This window comes from Channa argus, chromosome 21 (assembly GCF_033026475.1).
Source record: "Channa argus isolate prfri chromosome 21, Channa argus male v1.0, whole genome shotgun sequence".
Taxonomy (NCBI): Eukaryota; Metazoa; Chordata; class Actinopteri; order Anabantiformes; family Channidae; genus Channa; species Channa argus.
The window spans coordinates 13,055,302-13,077,013 of NC_090217.1; the positions used below are offsets into that span (position 1 = coordinate 13,055,302).

The 21,712-nt window shown below is 38.5% G+C and overlaps 1 protein-coding gene across 2 annotated transcripts in view; it reads left to right on the plus strand.

The window, feature by feature from the left end:
• The window catches only part of tbc1d22a (TBC1 domain family, member 22a), a 115,470-nt gene extending 93,977 nt beyond the window's left edge, over positions 1–21,493 (plus strand). For both annotated transcript variants that reach the window (XM_067490320.1, XM_067490319.1), the window contains exon 14: positions 18,773–21,493. In XM_067490320.1, coding sequence (XP_067346421.1) covers positions 18,773–18,901 — 129 coding nt within the window. In that variant the 3' untranslated portion in view covers positions 18,902–21,493. The remainder of the gene's footprint in view (positions 1–18,772) is intronic.
• Positions 21,494–21,712: the final 219 nt, after the last annotated feature.

Here is a 21,712-nt window from a genome sequence, read left to right on the forward strand (position 1 = left end):
TTCAACTTAATTAACAAATTTAAAGTGGTATGTCTATATGTAGTGGAGTAGTTGTTAATAAAGTATTTAAACTTTTATCTGAGTATTTTCTACTTCTCCCATCTCTGCTGTCAACAGTATCAGTAATATGTATAGTATTATAACATACACTAACACTTTCATTGTAAGTAACACTGTAAGTATCAGGATTTTTGACATTTATTTTATTTTGCTGGAGACATTTAGTTTTAAGCTCATAAGATGGATATGAAATAACATCAAATAACCAAATTGATCTCTTTTAAAAGAGTTGAAACATTGGACTTGTTGAAACACTTCTCGTGTTTGAGGTGTGTCCGGTGAGATTGATTGTTCCAAAAAAATAATATATATAGCTCTAAATGACTACTCTTGAATTAATCTTTAGCTGAGAAGACTGCATTTATTGTTAAAAAGGGTTACAACAATATAAAACCACAAATCTGTCTATGGGAAAAAATTAATCCATTTTGTATTTGAGCAATGAGGCAAAAACAAGCTGTAGCATTTACTAACATTGTGGCCAATATAACAATTTGAAATGACCCGAAAAAGATAGAGACTACCGTTATACTGAGCAACACACACAAAGCAGGTTGGTGAAGGAAAACCACATCTGATGACAGAAGCATCGTGAGAGCGGAAAAACACAAATGCAAGCAAGAAAACACCAACAATTCGGTGATGTCAGTTAGTCACACGCTGGAAGCGGTAATAACAAACAAGAGATATGCAACCAATTTCCAAGTTGATTTAATTTAATTAACTATATTTTTCAAAAACATATACATTTTGAGTGACCTGATGCAAACAATGCTACTCTCTACTGTATGTTGTTTAATGCCTTAAATTGTAAATACATCTCATAAAGCTCATAAAGTTTCTGTTGATCCTAAAACTAAATTTCTATAGTGTACAGAAAAAACAAATCAATTAGTCTCGCTGCTTCCGTAATATTGGACCGGTTGGTATATTAGCTCTCCAGACATCTGAGAGTTCCTACACCACCAACTACTACTTTAATTGGACAAATGGAGCTTTCACCTCATAAATTCTTTTTGAAACCTCGGTCTGAAGCCAGGGCATTTTATAATGTGTGAAATACCTGGAAACATTGATGCTGCAGAAATTGTGTATCTAGTATCTGTCCTGCCATGTTCCTCCATCTTTATTCTCTTACAGCTACTGAAGTTTCCCTTTTGCAACATATCTGCGTGTAGATTTTCCGGGTTTTTAATTGTTTTATTGTTCACTGTGCTTTTCGATTCAGTACAAACACAGTTTTAAGGTGTCTTCCACCCCCCCACCCCTTTAGCACATATGTTTACCTAACCGGTTTGTCACAGAGACTACCAAGTATTACACGAAGGGCAAAGTATCCATCCTCATGAAGATGACAGGAAAAGAACAAGCAGGAGGGTGGAATTGAGAGGGCAGCAGTAGGGGTGGGAGACTAAAGAAACAGATTAAACGTTAGAGCGGTGAAGGGAAAAACATTTGCTTTTATATTTATATATTGCTTTTATATTGTGTGGCACTTTTAGGTAATGGTATACCCCTGTGCTCTTTCTCCAAAGATACGGTTGTGTTCCAAGCAGTGTTACAGATGATTAATTAAAGCTGACTGTGCACTAGTCTGCAGTTTGCACACACTTGGGTTTTAAAGGCAATAACCACCCTTCAAAATGGACATAAACAAAAAAGACTGCTATATCATGATTTTCAAATAAATGAAAGCGAAGCTGCCCTCCAGAGGTGTATCTGTTCTTTAGATCAGTGGTTCCAAACCCTGGGCCTCAGGAACCTTCTGCCCTGCTTGTTTTCCAACTATCCCTACACAGCTTCTGAATAACTGAACACACCTGATCCAGTTAATCAGCTGTGGGTAAGGCTCTAGTTGGGTAGGCATAGTTTAACCCTGAGCACCAGGGTTGGGAACCACTGCTTTGGGTAACTTTAGATGTGTATTTAATGCAAATGTCTATAGAGTAAGCGTTTCCATGAAAAAAGGTTTTTATTTAAAATGCAGTTTCCTTTAAAAACTCTTTTAATAGCATTTAGTAAAAAAAAGCAAAGTGACATTATTGTGCATCTGTTAACAAACCTAGTTTTAAATGCAGCATGAATACTTGAGCATGTCATGACAAATCTGAAAATAGCTTTTTCCCCTCAGTGTGAGTAAAAAAATGAGCATTGATATGATTGACACAGTAGGTCACAGTAGTCTTTCTGAATACTGCCATTGTGCTGCTTTTCATTCTTGAAAATCACTGTAGTTATATTATTCCTCACTTGAATATGAAATGACTCTTAGCACTTCAGACGTCCGGCACCTCTCAGTTTTACTGTAGCTCTCCTCAGGTTGGTACATTGAAGAAAATAGGGACAAAAACAATATAATTACAAGTTTTATAAAGGTGGCAGCACTGCATTTTGTTTGTTTCTGACACTGACATTTGAATCTTGACTGGATTCCTCTGTCTTACTTGGTTGTTTCTGTAATGTCCACTATGAAATAAGTCAGCAGAAGTCTTCAAAAGCAATGCTAGTCAAAGGGTTACGGTTCTAAAGAACCTGTGTTTGAGCTGGACATCTTCTGATTAAAGCTGATTCACCCCTCTGAGTGAGAAACTGGAGGCTGTCAGAGTTTGAAGATGAGACATAAACTGAGTCATCTGTTCTTCCTTTCATACAAACCATCTCTCCCCTTTCCCCTTTTCTCTCAGTCTCAGTCTAGTCTTGCTCAAATAAGAATTCAGATTTAAGCTTATGTGGTTACATAGATTTTAAATTGATTTCTAAAGCCTTTTCTGCTTTTTAAGCTCTATATTTTTCACAATCTGTAGATGTGACAGTAAAATTTATTGTAATCACAGTTACAATGTCCTGGTTCTACAGGTGGCACTGTCAGTCAACAACGTTACTCTAGACTTAAATTACTCTCAGACGTATCGCCATGAGGTTTTGTACCTACTAATTTACATGTACTGGTGCACAAACTTTTTCTATGGAACCCACACAGTGCTGATTGTACTGTTCTTTTTGTGCTTTTTTTTTTAAATTGTCATGTTTCATCAACTATGGAGGGGTATTATGGTACAGTTATAATCCCCAGAGGATGTATCTGGGCAAGACACTGAACCCCCAACAGCCCATTCCCCTCCCCAGCTGTGCAGTGCCGGTCCAAGCCCGGTAGAAATTGGGGAGGGTTGCATCAGGAAGGGCATCCGGCGGAAAAACTGCCAAATCAACAGGCGGACAATGATCTGCTGTGGCGACCCTGAACTCACAGGATAAGCTGAAAGGACCAAAAAAAAAAAAAGAAAAAAATCCCCAGAGGATAAATTCTAATGATTTTGGTGTCTTCCAGCACATAGTACACAATGTACAATAGTAGTTCTTAACTGCAGACTCAAACACACAAGGATGAAGAAACATATTATAAAGTCTTTGTGTAACCAGTAACTCCAGTAAATAAATCAGTTACAGACTCATAGATACATGCACAAAAGCACACACATACTTAATATACACAGCCAAATGCCCAATATACAGCAAATGAGCTCCCATTGCCTTATTAGTTTATGTCTTCATGGGAAGTCTGGTGTCTGTACTTAATGGAACACAGATGCCCCGCGTGTGTGCGTGTGCATGCATGTGTGTATGTGTGTGAGGCGTTTTCATTGCCTGACACTGTGTCACAGACTGGATTCAGAAGATTTTCGGAATGAAAAGATAAAATTACAGTAAGACTTTGTAAATGTTAGTACTGTATAAATGACAAACATGTCTTCGTTTCTAATGTGAATGTGTTTGCACATTTGTTACAGGCGTTCTGCCTTTGAAGGAAAATAGTTCCATTTCACAAATTGATCTACTGAATATAATGCATAATATAAATATTTTTCTAAGACAGATTAGTGTCATTTTAGAATAAAAAAAGTAAAGATTTCTGCTCTGCTCAGCTTTAGTGGTTTAATTCCAGGAGATTTTTGCCTCTGATCCACTGATCCTCACAGTTCAAATGTGGGCCTGCCAGCATCTTAAGGGTCTGTTGAGCTGCTCTTATCTCTACATGCTTTACCCAGCAACCCTCTTGGCATCGCTCTTCTTTCACGCCTTCCTGTCTTTCTCTTTTTCAGTATTTCTATAGTAATTCTGTTCCTGCTCTTGGGTTGCAATTCCTTTTGCTCAGTTACTTCCTTCATCTTTTATTGGCTTTCTTCATACCTGCAAAGCTTATGACCTTCCAATCAGCCTCAGCTATAATTTCTGTTCAAAACTATTAGTGCCTTACAAGAGACAATGCAGTAATCACCTGGAAAATTGAAGACAATAAAAAATAAATTACACACTTAAACGTATGCATCAAAAGACAAACTGAAATGTGCACAGCCTGCATGCACCCAAACCACTCATGCTTCCAGCAGCATATTAAAGATTGCCAATCTGTTCTCATCAATCTACTTATTATTACACCCAATTGCTACTGTAATTTCTACAGGTCTGGAGGCCATCTAGACTTGTAGCAGCTAGTTAGCACAGTACAACATTAAAGATTGTTGTTTTGTTTTGTGGCGATATAATTTTATTATAATTAATTAGATTTTTGCTGAGCTGGTGAAACTGTTTGCTCCTGTTATAAAAAACTTTCTTTTGTTCTGATTTGAGATCATAACACTGTATTCCCACTTCTTAAAGCCTTGGAAACAATGGTTCAAAAGTTACCGTTCAAATGCAAATGTGAGTCTAAGAACAAGTTGTTGCGCAATAATATGCAGAACCCTGTTCAACTAATCAGTCACTGTCGTGTAGTCACTAACTGTAGAAAAAAAAAGGGTGACCTAATTGTCTTTAATGTAAAATGTAGAACAGGAGGAGCAGCAGTGTATGACAAACTGCTGTCAAGTTGCATGCTTGTGCTCCTGAGACTGAACACTACTGATTGATTCACTTAAGTAGTTTTAATTAAAAATTTGATGCAGAAAGTAATTTTAAAAGGATAATTTATGCATTGTTATCAAACATAGTAAGGAGAGTAACTGTGAATCTCTTCTCCGGTTGTGGAATTGGATTGGTTAAGCCGCTAAATGAAAAGCAGGAGGAGTATGGCTCTCCCTAAGCAATCTGCCTTCCACCGTTCCACTTCAGCTAGCACACTGCTGCTAACTGCAGGCCTGGGCTGCATGGATAAGTTAAAATGTGTTCAGAGACACACATAGCCTCACGCTTTTACGCGCTTTCTGTCACTCATGACAACATAAGAAAATCTCTCACACGCCATACTGTCCAAATCACGTCTCCGTGCAGTACCTGTTATACACATCCACTCTCGTACACAGAGTAATAGGTAGGTAGAGAGATGTTACCTCAGCACAGGCATTACCATTCCTATTAGTCACCATCAGGGCCACTGCAGAACCACCTCTAAATGACTATGCAAAACCTGGTTTATAAGCTCGCACACATGGAGCTGCTCAACTGTGGCACTTATACCTGGGCTTGGAAATTTGACAGTGTACTGTACAGTATCTTGTCTGCATTTGAAAAAGCCCCTCAAGGTTCAGGTGCAGCAAATAGCTATATTTTTAGTGTTATTTTGAGCAGTAAACCAACACCCGGGAGCCACAAACTCAGGTAATTGAGGGTTCCTGTAAGGTTCTGGCAAAACCGTTGTAACATATGCTGGAAAGAAGTGAATCATTCCTGATTTTGCAATTTGATCATTTATGTCTTATGTTGACAGTCTCATAAAGCACAATTTTACCCTAATCCAGGAGGGGCCCTGGCTTAAATGGGCATTCATTGGACCCACATTTTCATATTTGCTGTATTAACTGGTACTTGAGTAGTGATCTTTTTCTGTTTTTGTATAAACTACCCTTCGCTTTATACTCTGTTTAAACAAGACCTGTACATTTGTTATAAATTATTCAGCACATATGGTGGAACTTAAGCTAATGTGTTTTGATGTTTGCAGTGATGTGAATGCAGCAGAAATTGCATTTAAATTGCATTTTTTCTTGACTCCAGAATATTTAGTAGGCATATATTGTACATAAATACATAGATAGTGTATTCAGATTGTGTGCATCACTAAAGTACATTGAAATGTAGACATCTTATACTTTTTTAACACTGTAATGTGGCTAAAGTGAAATTCTCCTCAAAATAAAAAAATACACGTTACTGTAAATACAGTATCTGTTGTTTATTGAAAGAAATGTATTTATATTGAAAAAAAATATTTTTTTTCCATATCAAAGGTCAAGCAGAACTAATCTACAGGCTCACATGGACGTCCTCTTACCTGTGTCCATTCACAAACAAAATGCATGCACATTATTTGTTAGCATGGATTTCATGGCCATCAGTCTAACCTCTTGGTCACAGCCATTTAATACTTTCTCCCTGAGATTTAATTTTAGCGCTGCTGAATAGCCTCCATCAAGAGGGTCCCCATCACGATTGTTATTATGAGGCCACGCATTTATGTAAATGCAAAGCTATTAGTTCTGTGTAAATGAAATCTCACTGTCAGTACACACTTTTTTCCCCCCCAGTACATGGAGGATAGCTGTAGTGAGAAAAGTGAAAGGTGAAGGAGGGAGACAAAGATTTGTTTTCACTTTAATTAATGGTGTGTGAAAAACTGTGGACCTTTTGTAAATGTCAGCGTCTGTCCTCAGATCAGTTACGTGTGGAGAACGCCTTGGGTTAGGCAATCTTGGCAATAAAGGAAAGGAGGGCACTCCAGAGAAACCAGAGAGTTCTGGAAATGTCAGCACTACTTCAATCACTGTGACTGGGAACACAACTTTGTTTAGAGTTCATTTTTGTATTGCACAGTGGATGAAAACCTCGAATTTTGGCTCGAAAAGTTTTACAACCTGTCTAGCTTTTATATAAATCGATGTTTATAAATTCCACTTACCCCTTTTGTTGTACTGATAATTAAGCCACTATTTTAACTTGGTGACACGTTGCCTAAAGATGGCTTTAAAAGTAGATTTTTGGAAAAGCCAATCTGAAATGCATTCAGTGTAATTATCAGAACAAAGTGCGTCCCTGTCAGAACGCCAGGACAAATGCTTGGAACACTCACTATTTAATTGGGACATCTGGTCACTCTAGATGTTTCACTCTGCCAACACGAATTCTGCAGCGCATTGTAAACAATGTAGTCTGTAGAGGTCTATATAGGGAGAAAACACTTTTTTCTCTATATTAACAGCAAACCATTATACATGAAAATATCTATGTGTTATTTTATGATCATTATAACTAGAGAATACTTAGTCATGTTATAGAACTGGGTTATGTGCAGGACAAGCTGTAGCTCAGGCTTCATTTCATTAAGTAGAACATTTTACCCTTATATAAAAACGTATAAAGAGCTCTTGGATTGTATAACAGAAACGAACTTTAACAGTTTACTTTCACATTGATGACATTACTGTAGGGTAGATTAGGAAAATAATTTTTGTATAATTATTTGTAAATGTTTGTGCGTCTATCACCATGATCACATTGATTCCCGTATTTGAAGACTGTAATGAGTTTCTTCACTGAGATCACCACCTTGCAATTTCCAGTAAAGAGCTCGGTCCCTCCTTTGATTAATTCCATACTTTTCACCCATTCATCATGAAAAGACCTCCTCTTTTTCTCCTCTAGAACTTTCTTTTCAAACTTGGCTTGTATCGAGCAGATCCTCTCAGGGCTTTGCAGCTTCTCTGATGGATGGCGCTGGAGTCTATAGTGTTGAAAGTGATACAAGGCCACCCCGCGGTAAACAGCTTTTAATAATCGCTCTGTTGATTGAGTGCTGTGCCCGATGTGGCATATGAATCTATTTGTGCCAAAACAAGAGGAGATGTAAAAAAAAAAAAAAATGAGAGGGAAACAGAAGACTTAATATGGTGGAAGTAATTATGTAGCCGTCCACCCCGTCTTGCCTTTTATTCAGTGACATCCTTGTTGCACTGCTCTCCTTCCACCTACACGCTCTCCATCACTGACAACTGAAGTACATTTAAGGCTAACTTGCCCAGGACTATACATTGAGTTATTGTGGTGTGTGATTTTGATGACCAAAGCTGCTTGGAAAGTCTTGGGTGATCAGTCATGGTTTGGCATCGGGTAGATATAAAATGTGTGTTTTTATGTTAAAAATAGTGCGCAAACAGTTGTATATTAGCTTTATTGGGTCGTGTTGTTGCTCTGTTACTCGATGCATAAAAGCACAAGTTTGCCATTACCAGGGGTCTCTTAAAAGCATTTATCAGCTCAAACAATTCAATGAAGTAATTAGCTTGCTAACTCTGTCTCATTACCAACCTTATCAATGGCTGAGGAAGAAGCACAGTTTATGGCCTTTTTGGCCTAAGATAACAGAGTAACAGGACTTGCCCTGTCAGTCCATAAGCACCCCCCTGCTCAACTCAGTTAAGACACAAAAATGCCAAATAAACAGCAATATCGACCTGCTTGTAAGGAATAAACGGACTGCAGCAACATCAGCAGGAGGACGAGAGGGAGAAACAGATTTTTTTTAAAGAGAAGACAGGAAAGGAGGTTTGAGGAATGGGTGGGGTCATGAACTCAGATATAAATATTGAATTTCAAATTTGATTGCTCCTAAATGTTGTCAAAGCATGAATTGAGGCATTTCTGGTTGTTTTAGGGATTTGAACCTTTCTAAGTGGGCGAAGGCTGGATTTAAACTGTTAAGGCTCCATTTTTCTTTTGTAGAATTTAGTATGTTGCAGTTCATATACATCAAATCCACGCTGGTAAAGTTCCCTTTGAACTGTTCATAACGCCAGTGTTGTACAATTGCAGACAACAAGTACAGATAAACAAAATACATATACTTCAGTGGATTGTCTCAGACCTTTCTGAAGTAGTTTTGCTGTTTTGGGTGGTAATCAATGATGCAGAGGGAGCAAAATGGTTAAATATCGACTGCTCTTGAACTTTGTAGTTGAATACTCTTAAAGATGAAACCATTCAAGTTGAGTCAAATATCACTGCAAATGCCTAATACTGTACATAGAAGACACACAGACAACTGTTTGAGAACTTAGATTGCTTATGACGCATTTTGAAAAAGGTTATGAACTTGTCTGACTGTTACAGAACTGGTGCAAGGCTAAAGCCCACTGACTGTTAGTGTTTGCTCTTGAGAACAAAGACTTATCACTTTTTTTAATAGAATATCCATTTTGTCTTTGATGTCCTACTTTTAATTAAAACCAATCTTTCTATGGGTTGTCAGTAAAGGTTGAGGCATCCAAATGATAACCTCAACAGTTACACCCCCGCTTATGGTTTCATGCGTACTGAAAGCTTTTAGCCAATCTGTCATCCATTCTTATGCTTTAATATCATTCACACTCCCACAGTATTTAAATTACCAAAGGTTCTACCCACACCCCACGACTTCTCATATTTTCTTTTTATAAAGAATATATCAGGATTTTATGAATTAGTTTTCACATCACTATCTTAGGCCTGTATTTCTGACATTAAACATATAAAAAAAAAAAACATAATTGTCAAATGAGAAAATGAGATCTATTTACACGTTTATCTTTTTCCTCCCTCCTAGTAGCTTTCAGAGCTGCATGACATTTTCAAAACATCCAAAGTACATAACTGGGCAAAATTAATGTTTTATTTCCATTGTGTTTGACTTTTGCTGAAAGAGCAGATATTTCAAAATTTAGTCCACAAATTCTTAATAATAATATTTGTGGTTTTACCATTTTTGTTAGGAAGTTCCTGGATGATGTTTAGTGAATGTGCGGTTTTTGTTTCTAAGATTACAGAAACAAGGTAGTGAGATTTACGGGTTTAGTTTCCCCTCAGTTTTCATGCTAAGCTGACTGACTTTTGGCTTTATTGTTATTACTGTACAGACACAAGTTCAAGCAAACCTATTTACCAAATGAGCAATATTTTATACATTTGTTTTTAATGTATTTTTTACCTAATAAATAATAGTAAATAAAAAGGGTTTCCTCAGTTTAGCAGTGCTCCTGCATACTGTGAACCTCATATAAACCAATTTAATCAGTTTTGCACCATGTTGTTTAATTGTTACAAAGAATCAGTTTAAAAAAAAACAACCAAATTATTTCCTTAACATGTTAATTTGGCAACAGAAACGCCATATTATCCATTAAACAATCTTCATAACCGGTCCATATTAATTTGCTGGGCTTTTTACTGTCCAACCTTTTACAACACAACTTGGCTGTACCATCCTATGTCAGCTCTTACCGCCACATGCTACAGTGCCCCACTCCTACATTAGCACCCACTGTTTGCCAGAGTGCCCATTTTGTGTAATTATACGAACTACAGCAAGCTAATGGCCCTGACAGAGCAGCGCCTAGGCCCATTACACCTCAGGGTGCTACAAAACACCATTACTACTAGCAGCAACCTAGTGTGTTTGTGCTCGTAGGTGACCGTCTCTGGATGTGCAGCTGCTTCTCTATGTTCATCTAGATGTGTTGGTTGAAAGAGGTCAGAGGTGGAATGACACACAACAAAGAAATACAACAGTTACTACCGTTGATCGGCCATTTTTCGCAACAAATACTTGTCTTTTGTTATGTTTTCCGGCACCACACCTGTCATCCCTCCCCCATTAATTTCTCCAGGGCTTTAGCTGCTTGCTCCTGGGAGCTGTAGTTGACACTGCAGGAAAGACAGCAAGCCACCTCACATGACTTTTGGCAATGACGGTACTCACTTCACTTAGCACAATCTCATTCTGCCACCAAATTATTACTATTTTGGTTCTTAGCCAGAGTGCGTGTGTTATACAGTCCCCTCTAAAAGTATTAAGTATTACAGTGAGGCCAATTCCTCTATTTTCGCTGTAGACCGAAAATATTTGGGTTTGACATCAAAAGATGAATATGAGACAAGAGATCAACGTTTCAGGTTTTATTTGCAGGTATTTACATCTGGTTTAGATTGTCAGCTTACCCATCAATTATTCATGTAAGCAAAAGTATTGAAACATTTGGAATATTGGAACAGTATTTTGCTGCCCAGGCGTGTCCTATGGTATTGATTAGTCAACAATAAATAGCACTGAATGTCTATGCTCTGTTTCAGAATTTGAATTTGCCTGTTCAGACTGCATTTATAGTTAAGAGGTGTGACCAACATGAAAACCAAAAGCTGTCTATGGGTGGAAAAACAAGCAATTGTGAAGCTGAAAGAAGATAGAAAATCAATCGGAGACATTGTACAAAGATCAGCCATGGCCAGTAAGGCCATTTGAATGTCCTGAAGACGAAACAAACCACTGGTGTACTAAGTCACAAATGTTGCAGGGGTAGACCAAGAAAAACAACAGCAGTTGACAACAGAAACATTGATCTTCATTGATGATGTAAGACAAGATGGCAGCAGCAAAATGAACTCACAAGTTTCAGAAACATTTTGTCTGCCAATTTAAAGAAATATTCAACCAAACTTCAAAGATCTTTCATTACGCAGCAACATAATGACCCAAAACACAAAAAGAGTTCATCGGGGGCAAGAAGTGGAAGGTTTCAGAGTGGCCAAGTCCGTCTCCAGACTTCAACCCTGTAGAACATGCGTTTTAGCTACTAAAGAGGAGACTGAAGGGAATTGTTTTGTCCTTTCAGCTTATCCTGTGAGTTCAGGGTCAACGCAGCAGATCATTTGACTGCATGTTGATTTGGTACAGTTTTTTTTTGTTTTGTTTGATTTATGCCGGGTGCTTTTCCTGACACAACCCTCCCCAATTTCTACCGGGCTTGGGACCAGCACTGCACGGCTGGGGATGGGCTGTTGGGGGTTCAGTGTGTCCAGTGTGTCCAGAGTGTCCAGAGACACTTCAACACGTGGTCAGACAGAGCAGGGCATGAACCTTCGACCGTATGGTCAGTAGGCAGCCACTCTACCAACTGAGCCACTACCCTAAGAGACTGAAGGGAGTAAACCCCCCAAATTAAACGTCTGAAAGAGGCTGCTACATGAAAAATGGGTGGGTTTAAACAAAAGGTGCTAACTTCCAAGCTGTCCGTCCGAAATACCTGGAAATAAAAGATGAAATGTTCATCTCTTGTCTCATATGCATTTTTTGATGTCAAACCTAAATGTTTTCATAAAGGAATCGGCCTCACTGTTCCAATACTTTTACAGGGGTGTGTCTGTGTGTGAGTGAGATCACACTTGATATATAAGCAGACGACACGATTACTCCTTCAGTCAGTGTGATTTGAAGAACCACTTCTTTGTGTCTGCATCTGAGGCTTAAGCTGTGATTACTGAGAGTAAATAGTAATCTATATCTTCCATAAATGGCTCCAAAATACAGTCCCCAACAAAACTATTGAAATGTAAAGGCTAATTCATTTGTAATTTATTACTCTAAACTCTAGTAAACATATTTTAGGCCCTAAAATATCACCACTGTGATTCTTGTTTATTTGCTCTTTTGGCATAATAAGTTGTAGGAGAACCATCTTCTTGTGTATTATCTTTGGCTCACATAAACATTGCGCAGCCCCTCACCCTTGCTGAGAGAGAGTTTGGGCACTGTCATTTACTAAGTGGAACATTTTAAACCAAACAAGCTTTATAGAAGCAGTAAGATGATCTAAGATAGACAGCGTGATGTAGATTCATTCTGATCAGATGCCAGTTAAAACAATAACTATCTACAAAGTGATTAAATTTCACTCGTCTGTGTTCTTGGCTGTGTAATCAATCCCTTTTTGACAAAAAAGAAAAAAAAACTTACAACTGAGTCTATTGACAGTCTACTTTCCCCTCAGTATCAATAGCTATTAACCACTTTTAGGCCTGCCAAGTGTAGGAGACAGAGAGCTAATTGCCTTTTTTGTAGCATACTCTATACAGTAATGGTGGATCAATGTGTTTGTTAGTATTGTGCGATAAATGGATATTCATGCCTGAATACCCACAAGTACTCACAAACACAACAAGGGGAGATGCACAGCTACCAGACAGCACACATATCTTATTTTTTATGTCTTACCTTCAATTTAATGTATAATCCCTTTCACTGATTCTTCTACGACAGACGCACCAAAACAAAAATCCATGACCACACCACACAGTCCTTTGTTACATTAATCTTGCTTCTTGCTGCAATTGTGCACACAGCCCTCACTGTCCCCAAATGCACATTACACATACACTGAATTTCATAGACTGCACAGACATCCCTTTTTTTTTCCCCTCTATGAACAGACAGAGTCATTCACACAGACACTTGTGGCCTCTCAGCATGAAGTGATGGCACCTGTGTGGAGTGGAGTGACAGCGGCAGTCCCCCCTTGATAGCGAGACGTATGCAATTAAACCATATTAAGGTCATTAGCTCATCAGATATGATAGCCAGCAGATGGTTAGTGCACAGAAATATGCTCCTAATAACGCTCCTCATTCACAATGGGTGGGTACTTGTGTCGGGACGCATGCATGACTGCACTCATGTAAATATGCCCTATGTATGTATGTTTGGGTGTGTTACCCAATGCTGTGACACTTGGAGCCACACTTGATCAGGTTGGGGAATGGTCCTTTACAATGAGCACTATTTGCACATATGGTAACACATGGTAAACTTTACGGCTACTACTCTATGCTGTGAGGGTCAAAACAGCCTACAAAGCGGAATTCTTAAAGATCTTTCAATTTTTCGGTAGCGTCCATGTAGCGGCTGATTGACATCTGAGGCCTGGTGTTGCTAGGAGACGTGCTGTCAGCTGAGGTTGTGCCTTCCAAATGGGCAAAGCCATAGCCCTGTGTGACATAGGCCTCTAAACAATAATGCAAGACATTTTTATTTTATTAGAACAATTTAACAGCCTTGATGTACATTGTTTATGTACTTTAGTAACTTAAGCCAATAGTTTGTTCAAAACATAAAACGTTTGTGAGGATCTAATGTACACTGATGCTAGTAACCTTAGCCTGCCAAATGGTAATATCTATATTCATAACATTTCATGTTATTTTTGACACTTGCTGAGTCATTAGTCATCAGCCGTCACACATTTAGTTCTTAGATTGAAACACATTATCTAAAGGGGGGTATAGCCAGTGTTATTGGTCTTTTTTTCCCATTGGTGACAACAAATGACCTGATTTTGTAAAAATCAAAGCAACGGGCCATGAGTGAAACAAAGGCGACTTCTACACCTGGAGTCACAACTCCTGCGCCGTCTTACAGCTTGTTCAATTTACCTGCAATAAATCCATTGGCCAGCAACGACTGCCATTTATTGTCATTGGAAAACCGGTATAGACAGTTGAAAAAAAGACCCCAGCAATGCAGTAGTTGAGTTCACTTTATGCAAATATGCTGTGACAGAGTTTAGCGAGAGCCTGTTGAAACTGTCTTATTTCTAGAGGAAACCAAAAGCCATTTTCTGAACTAATTAAATAATAATTTTTTTTAACAAGGACCATACAGCACATTGAAACACGCAGTGCAAAACTGTACTGTGGTTTGGTGTCTGTATGGTCATTGGGGATATGTATGCATTTATGATTAAAAAAAAACAAAAAAAAAACAGTCATTGCATAGTGTTTAATGAAACACCCAACACTGAGTCCAGCAGTTTGTCATGAATAGTTTGATCTTGTAGCCTTAAACTTTAAGGTGGGTGCAAAGAAGCTTTCCACTTCAGCTCTTTATCTCTCCTTCAGACAAATTCCAAAATGGCCATGTAGTTTCTGACTCTGCCTGTATATTATTCTACCCAAACATCCACTTGAAGTAAGAATATTCTACTTATTTGCTTATTTGTCCTCAGGTCATTGTTATTGTTAGTGTCAGTTAATTCCTGTAAATGGGTTATTAGGCATTTGGCTTATTTGAGCTTAATTTGGATCATGAGCAAGTTAATCTGTATCTTATCTGTACTTATGGTGATGTTTCAGGACAGTTCAGACATTTCAACGTGTTTTTTTTTGACAGACTGTAACCAGGCCTTTAAGACCTAGCTGGTTTACACCTTGTGCCAAACCCTCCTGATAGCCGACAGTGGCACTGCTACTATCTGGAGGATATTCTTGATCTGGGCTGCTGTGATGGAGGAGTTTTCTTCACCAGGGAGATAATTCTTCTGTCATCCACCTCAGTTGTTTTCCATGGTCTTCCAGACTTCTTGATGTCCCTGAGTTCACCAGTGTTTCCTTTCTTTTTATCAATATAGCATATTGTTGTTTTAGCTACTCCCAATGTTTTTTCTCTCTCTTTTCCTCTCTGGACCTCATTTTGATGGCTAACAGTAACAAATTGCAAATGCCAAATTTGAGACCCACTATAGCCCTTTCATTTGCTTTCTTGTTAATGAACTAGTGAATAGCTAAGTCTGTTCTGTTCAAACACTTTTGGGGCTGCTTGTAACTGTTACGTATTGAGGATTTGTATTCAGGCCTTGTGTGTCTGCTTTTTGTTTTTTGTATTTTAGCATCTGATTGTCTTCACGTCATAACATGAACAGAAATAGACAACACATGCGCCCACTCCCGATCACATGCAGCCCGTTAGTTGTGAACAAAATGGTTGGATTTTGTCTCAGTGTGTGAATGGGCAAGAGGGTGAGTGATGAAAGGATAGAGCTGATAGTGATGCTCTGTTGAATACAGATGAGAGAAAAGCAAGCTGAATTCTGATCAGGCTGCCTCCTTCTCTTTCTTCTACTCACTCTCTCAGCCTCCACCCCTGAGTGAAAATACTTAAGAGAAATGCGTCTTTCTGAACCAAAGGGGAAGTCATTAGGTCGGCCTTTCAAAGTCGAGGTTCAGGTCTTCTTCTCAAAGGAGCATCTATTACAGTGTTTTTGTTAAATGTGCAATTGACAAGCGGTTGTATTTTGATCATAGTGAGATAGAGCCGTATTTTAGAAAGATTCGGATCATGAACTGAGAGTCCTTTTTTTATGTTTGACAATACTAGAGGCCAAATTTGTTAGCATTTTTAGCACTGCTCACACACCTGCCTGTGCTTATAAATTTTTCAAATACTAGCGCCCATTGTTAAGGACCTAAGGCTCATGAAAGTCAATGCAGAGTTCACCAGCTACACTATAAGTTATTCTAAGAAAACAACTTATTCCAAAATTAACTATGTGAAAACTGATATCCGGCTGTACATTCAAGGTGAAACAGCCTCGATTTGATCTGTAAAACCTGGCTACAATGACAGCTTTGAGCCTAATTAGTTGATGAAAACCTGTACTTTTCCACTTACACTTGGAATACAAATACTTCTTGTTGAAAAGTCATCAGGGTCGTCTCACTGGCTCATTAAAAACGAGCGAGGAAGGAAAAAATTAATGGAGCCAAACACTTTCGATTTAATTCGTAGGAGGGTAAAATAATACAAAGCGCCTCTCTGTAACAAATATATATCCACCAAAAGTTTGGTTTAGTTTGACTTTCTCAGCAGTTGTAGAAAGTTCAGTTTGAAATGTACATAAAATACATGCTGTTTAAAAAAGAGGTTAAGTATAAGGTTCAGCATCAATATAATCATATTCATATACTTGCCCGGTGTTAAAACACTGTGGTAACAGGGTCACATTTTGAGCTGCTCAGGAGTCGCGTGAGTGTAGACACCAGAAGATCCGATGTAATTTGTCCTTCAGTGTGATTATCAACACAATGATTGGTCGTAAACCCTGTTGTCACAGCAGTGATTTCAGCCTTAGTGGTGAAATCCCCCAAGACCCTGATCTATACAATGCACGTGTACGCACACACACACACACACACACACACACACACACACACACAATCAGTCTGTCCCACTGCTAACCAGACTCATTCCCCTTTTGAGAGAAAGGCATTAGTCGGCGAGATTGAACTTACGTATGTGTCTGCGAGTGTGTGTTCAATACTTGCACAGTGGATGTACAGAACAGGAATTTGGGGAACAGCTTGAGCTCCACTGAAATGAACTTGGCACTTTGTTCTTTCTTTCTTGCCCCCCCCCCTCCATACCTCAACCCACCTCTTTATCTTTTCGCTCTCTCTCTCACCTCTGTTATTAAAGCACTTCAACCGAGTTAATAACATCTGTGTAACACTCAGACACACAAGGCAGAGGCAGCACATGTAACTGGGCCTGCTCAACACACTAGCATTACAATAGCAGACCCTAAAGGGTCTGATGCCAAATTCATGTACAGGCTGTAGCTATATTTACTGTAGGTAGTTCTTTATTTTTCTATTAGGCCCTATTTGCACCTGGTGTGATATGATGTAACATGTAATCTGTATATAAATGTGTTATACCAATAATAGCATGTGATCACAGGCCTTTGCAACTGGTATTAGTGTGTCTGTTGTGTCTTCTAACAGTTCAAAGCTGTGGGGGAGAAAGGTAGAATAGGTTTTACCACATGCTACATTAAACCTCCTTAAAATATACTGTAACTGTCAGAAAAGCGACGATAGTAAACACCACTCTGCAGGTTTATGAAGGCAAATGACTAAAAAGATGCAGCTGACCAGCGTAAACTGGTCAAATCTACACATTGTACTATATAAAAGCAATGAAAGATCAATGAAAGCTATTAAAACAAATTTATTGCAGCCACCTTTACATTTGTGTTAAAAACTGCCTGTGTAACTTCTTTGCTGACGTTACAGTTATCCAAACTGCATGAGAAAGGAGGTTATGAACTGCATGCTTCATCACGAAACGTGTTAAACTACTTTAGACGTTCTCATTATTTTCATTCTTCCTAAACTGTCATTTGACAAGTTTTCATTTTTGGACTTTTGCAGTCTGGATGAAAAACTAATTTGCACTAATTGCTTCTTTTGTATTCTTATGTATTTTTACTTATCCAGAAAATATGTAATACTGTAAGTGTCATATTGCATGTTACAAGACTGGCTGCTTGAACTGTGAACATTGTGGATAACCGTTGGCATCATGATGCCCTCTGATTACATATTAATGCCAGGTGTAAATAGGGTCTTGATGTTAATGAACCTTAAGGTGCAGAGACGTGGGGACACAAACGGAAGAGATCAAACTGCCGGCAACAGTTACAGAATACAGTTCAACCGAACAGACCCTGATACATTTTGTTATGAAATAAATATATACATAGCCCAGGAACTACAACTTACTTAAAATGCAGATAAATACATTTAAATTGGAGAAATACACAATCTGTTACGGGCCTTGTGTAGGCAGCTGGATCGATGTAAATAGGAGCGTGTCTGTTCCCTCAGATACAGGTGAGATAACACAGCCTCTGTGTAGTATGATATAACCCTGGTAATTAAAATTAAAGTATCATACAACCTGATGAAGTACGATACATTAGTTTAGTGTTGAAGCGGCAGAAAAATGCTTAGCTACTGTATAAATTAAAACGTCTGCTGCTTTGCCGATTACCACTTATATCAGCCATAAATCCAGCTTAAGTAAGAGAAAATAGAAATAAAATATACATATTTTAATAATATTGAATAGGACTGAATGATAATAGATTTTGGACTAAAACTTTGTTGTGTTTGTGTGTTTATAGTAAATAACATACACAGTTTGCTGCCTTCGCTGGGTTTCCTCCTTTTTCCCTCGTGTCCATCTCCCCTTTCTTTTCTACTGATACATTTGTCTTTCTTGTCTCGTTTCTTGTGGTCTTTTCTCCTATTTTGTATTTCTTGGTCTTTTCTCTAAAGATTTTTCTCATTCGTTCAACAGGGACTAATGATCCTCCTGCAGAACCTTCCCACAATGCACTGGGGCAACGAGGAAGTGAGCGTGCTGCTGGCTGAAGCCTACAGGTTGAAGTTTGCCTTTGCCGACGCGCCCAACCACTACAAGAGATGATAAGCGTGGCTTTCTGCAGCTGCTCCCCTTCATCTCCTGTTCTTCCTCCTCCTCCTCTTAATCCTCCTTTTGCTTCCAGACGTCTACTGAACATAGAGGCCACTATTCCTCCATGGAAGGACCTTGCCTTTCCCAAACTGCCCAGTGGGCCTTTCAGCTACTAAGAGATTTGAATCAGCCAGTGACTGGGAGAACAGGCGGTGTAGCCTTCTAATATTTTGAGATGGAGCCTTCATTTTTTAATCAACCCTGAAATGTGCACCCGCAGTCCATTTCTGGACACGTCTTCATCGCCAGATTACTTTTTTTTTTTTTTTTTTCATGACTTTGGTCCCTTCAAGCTGATGCCTCAAAGTATAACCTCTGGCTTGAAACAGGACCATGGGCTGTTGCTGAGCACCGCCCGAGGTTCAGTCTGGGTTAGAAAAATGTATGTTTATTATGTCCAGTACATGGCAATAGAATTTTTCTTTTCTTTGGTTCACTGTGGCAAAATATTTTACCCTTTTTGACAGAGAAACATGGCAGAAGGGCACTGTGCTAGATGGTTTACATATCTGATCCCCCTCTCCTGGTCACTGTACAACCTGAAGGAACGTGACCTCTCTGTTTTTCTTTGTCCCACTGCATCGGGCCAGGAGGGGGGCACAAGGTTTTTCTAACACGTTAGGATTTTACAGCATACGAGGGGAAAGGTGTCTACTTCATTCCTCGACCCATACAATCCCACATTTATCCTGTCCTCCACCCACACTCCAACATCACAGCGTTTGTGTCTAAGACTAACAGTGATGAGGCTGCAGATCAGGAGAGACATCAGATATGGAAGTAAGTCAATAGCAGCAGGAAAAGCTACTTATTCCCCCACGTTAGTTTTCCTCAGACCTGCTTGTAAACAATGGGCTACGTCCCATCTATTCAGTACTTCACCTCTAAACCCAGGACTACCTCAGAACACATGAAGAATAGCAAGAACTGGAAACAAAGTCTATGAACAAACACTCACCAATACGGAGTCAAGGTAAAAAATTCAGTCAAATTCAGAAATTTAAATCTAATAATAACTAAATACGTTTCAATTTATAATTTTGCCATAATTATTAAGGTACCACTGTTGTAGTTTGTTAGATTTTTCTCACCCTTTGTGCTTCTCCAGTGCTCATGTTTCAAATTGCAATTTTAAAAGCAGTAGGAGCTTGTACTTTGCTGTCATTAGGCAAAGATCATGGCTTTAAATACTTTTGATTATATTAGATTTTTGTGGGAGAAATTAATTTAATGCCTTTACTCAAACTTGGACAAAAGGATTGAAATTCCTTTCGGTCCTGAAAGAAACCTTCATACTTAACAAATCATGACTATTAAACACATCTATTGTAGGATCCTTTTACGTTCAGCAAAGTGCACATAAATGAACAAATCAGCAGATGCATTTTTTTTCCTGCCTTACACTGATCTTTGCTTTTGTACCATTATTACAGCATCGTTGTCTTTTTTTTTTTTTTTTTATCTTTCTCAAGTTCATCATCCGGTTCATATTAGAGAAGATAAGATGACTCACCTGAAGTCAAAAGCACCATATTGGTGTTATGTTGCGTGGTGTGATAATCAAACATTCATGACATAACACAAAGCTGGTAATGTTTAGAGCCTCCTGACGTTACTCCACCAGGATCCATTGTTGTCACCTGAGTAAAGACTGTGTGTGAAGCACAGAGGTAGGAGGGTGCTGTCTCTCTCTGCGCTATTTCAGTGAGAGCTGTCAGTCTTTGATCACACGTTGGGATTTTTTTTTTTTTTTTTTTTTTACACGATCTGCACCAGTTTCATAAGCCCCTCATCTCCCATGCTCTCTGACAGGGAAAACTGCACTTAGTTTAAAAGTTTATAGCTTTTTTGTATGCAGTTCATTCTTTCAATCAGGATTTTAGAGATTTTTTTTTATTTATTTGGTTTTAGTTTTTAATGCTGTTTACATGACAAGTCTATTAAGTTGTGCCTGATTCTGAAGACACAAGACGATATGTTTTGTTTGTGTTCGATCTCAATTTAACTTCAAAAGAGTTATGATTTTGGCAAGCAATAGTACATATATGACAAATAATACTGTCAAATAGTAATTATTACACATGAAACGTTGTCACTGACCATTTGCTAAACCCCTCTCCCCAAAAGCAATTGTCCAGTCAAAGCTTAGCAACTGTTAACTATTTCACACCTGTCAAGTTTTGAAATTCCCACACGTTGAAACATTGGTGTTAAGAGCAGATGAAAGTATGTGTATCTGCTCTAACAAAAGATGACATTGTCTGGCTAATTATCATACTTACCATAATATGAATTGAGTGTGGGTAGGAACGTGATGAGCCAAATTTAGTTAGTAGTTTGTGTAGTTGGAGATGACATTAAAAATTCACAATTTGCACATTTGTTATGATGGAGGCCGACCCTGCTAATGTTAACCTCGATGTTACATTGACTAAAGTTATTGTTTAATTGGTCATCCTACAAGCCATTTCTCCTTTATATTAAAATGAAGTGACAATCTGATCTTACACTTCCCATGTTATAATCTCTGAACCAGGACCTTTTCCCTAACTAGCTTTAAACTGCTTTTTCTGTATTCGTGTGTTCGTGTGCATCATCTAATTACTGTAGGATGTCTATTTTCTGCCGGGGACATGTACGTAGCATTAGCCTCAATCCATTAGCACAGTGTCAAGTATGTAACAGCCATGAAGTACTCATGTAAGAGCCCTTTAAACAGCCCTTTGACTAGGAATGGGAGGCCCGCTGACTTTTTTCTAAATT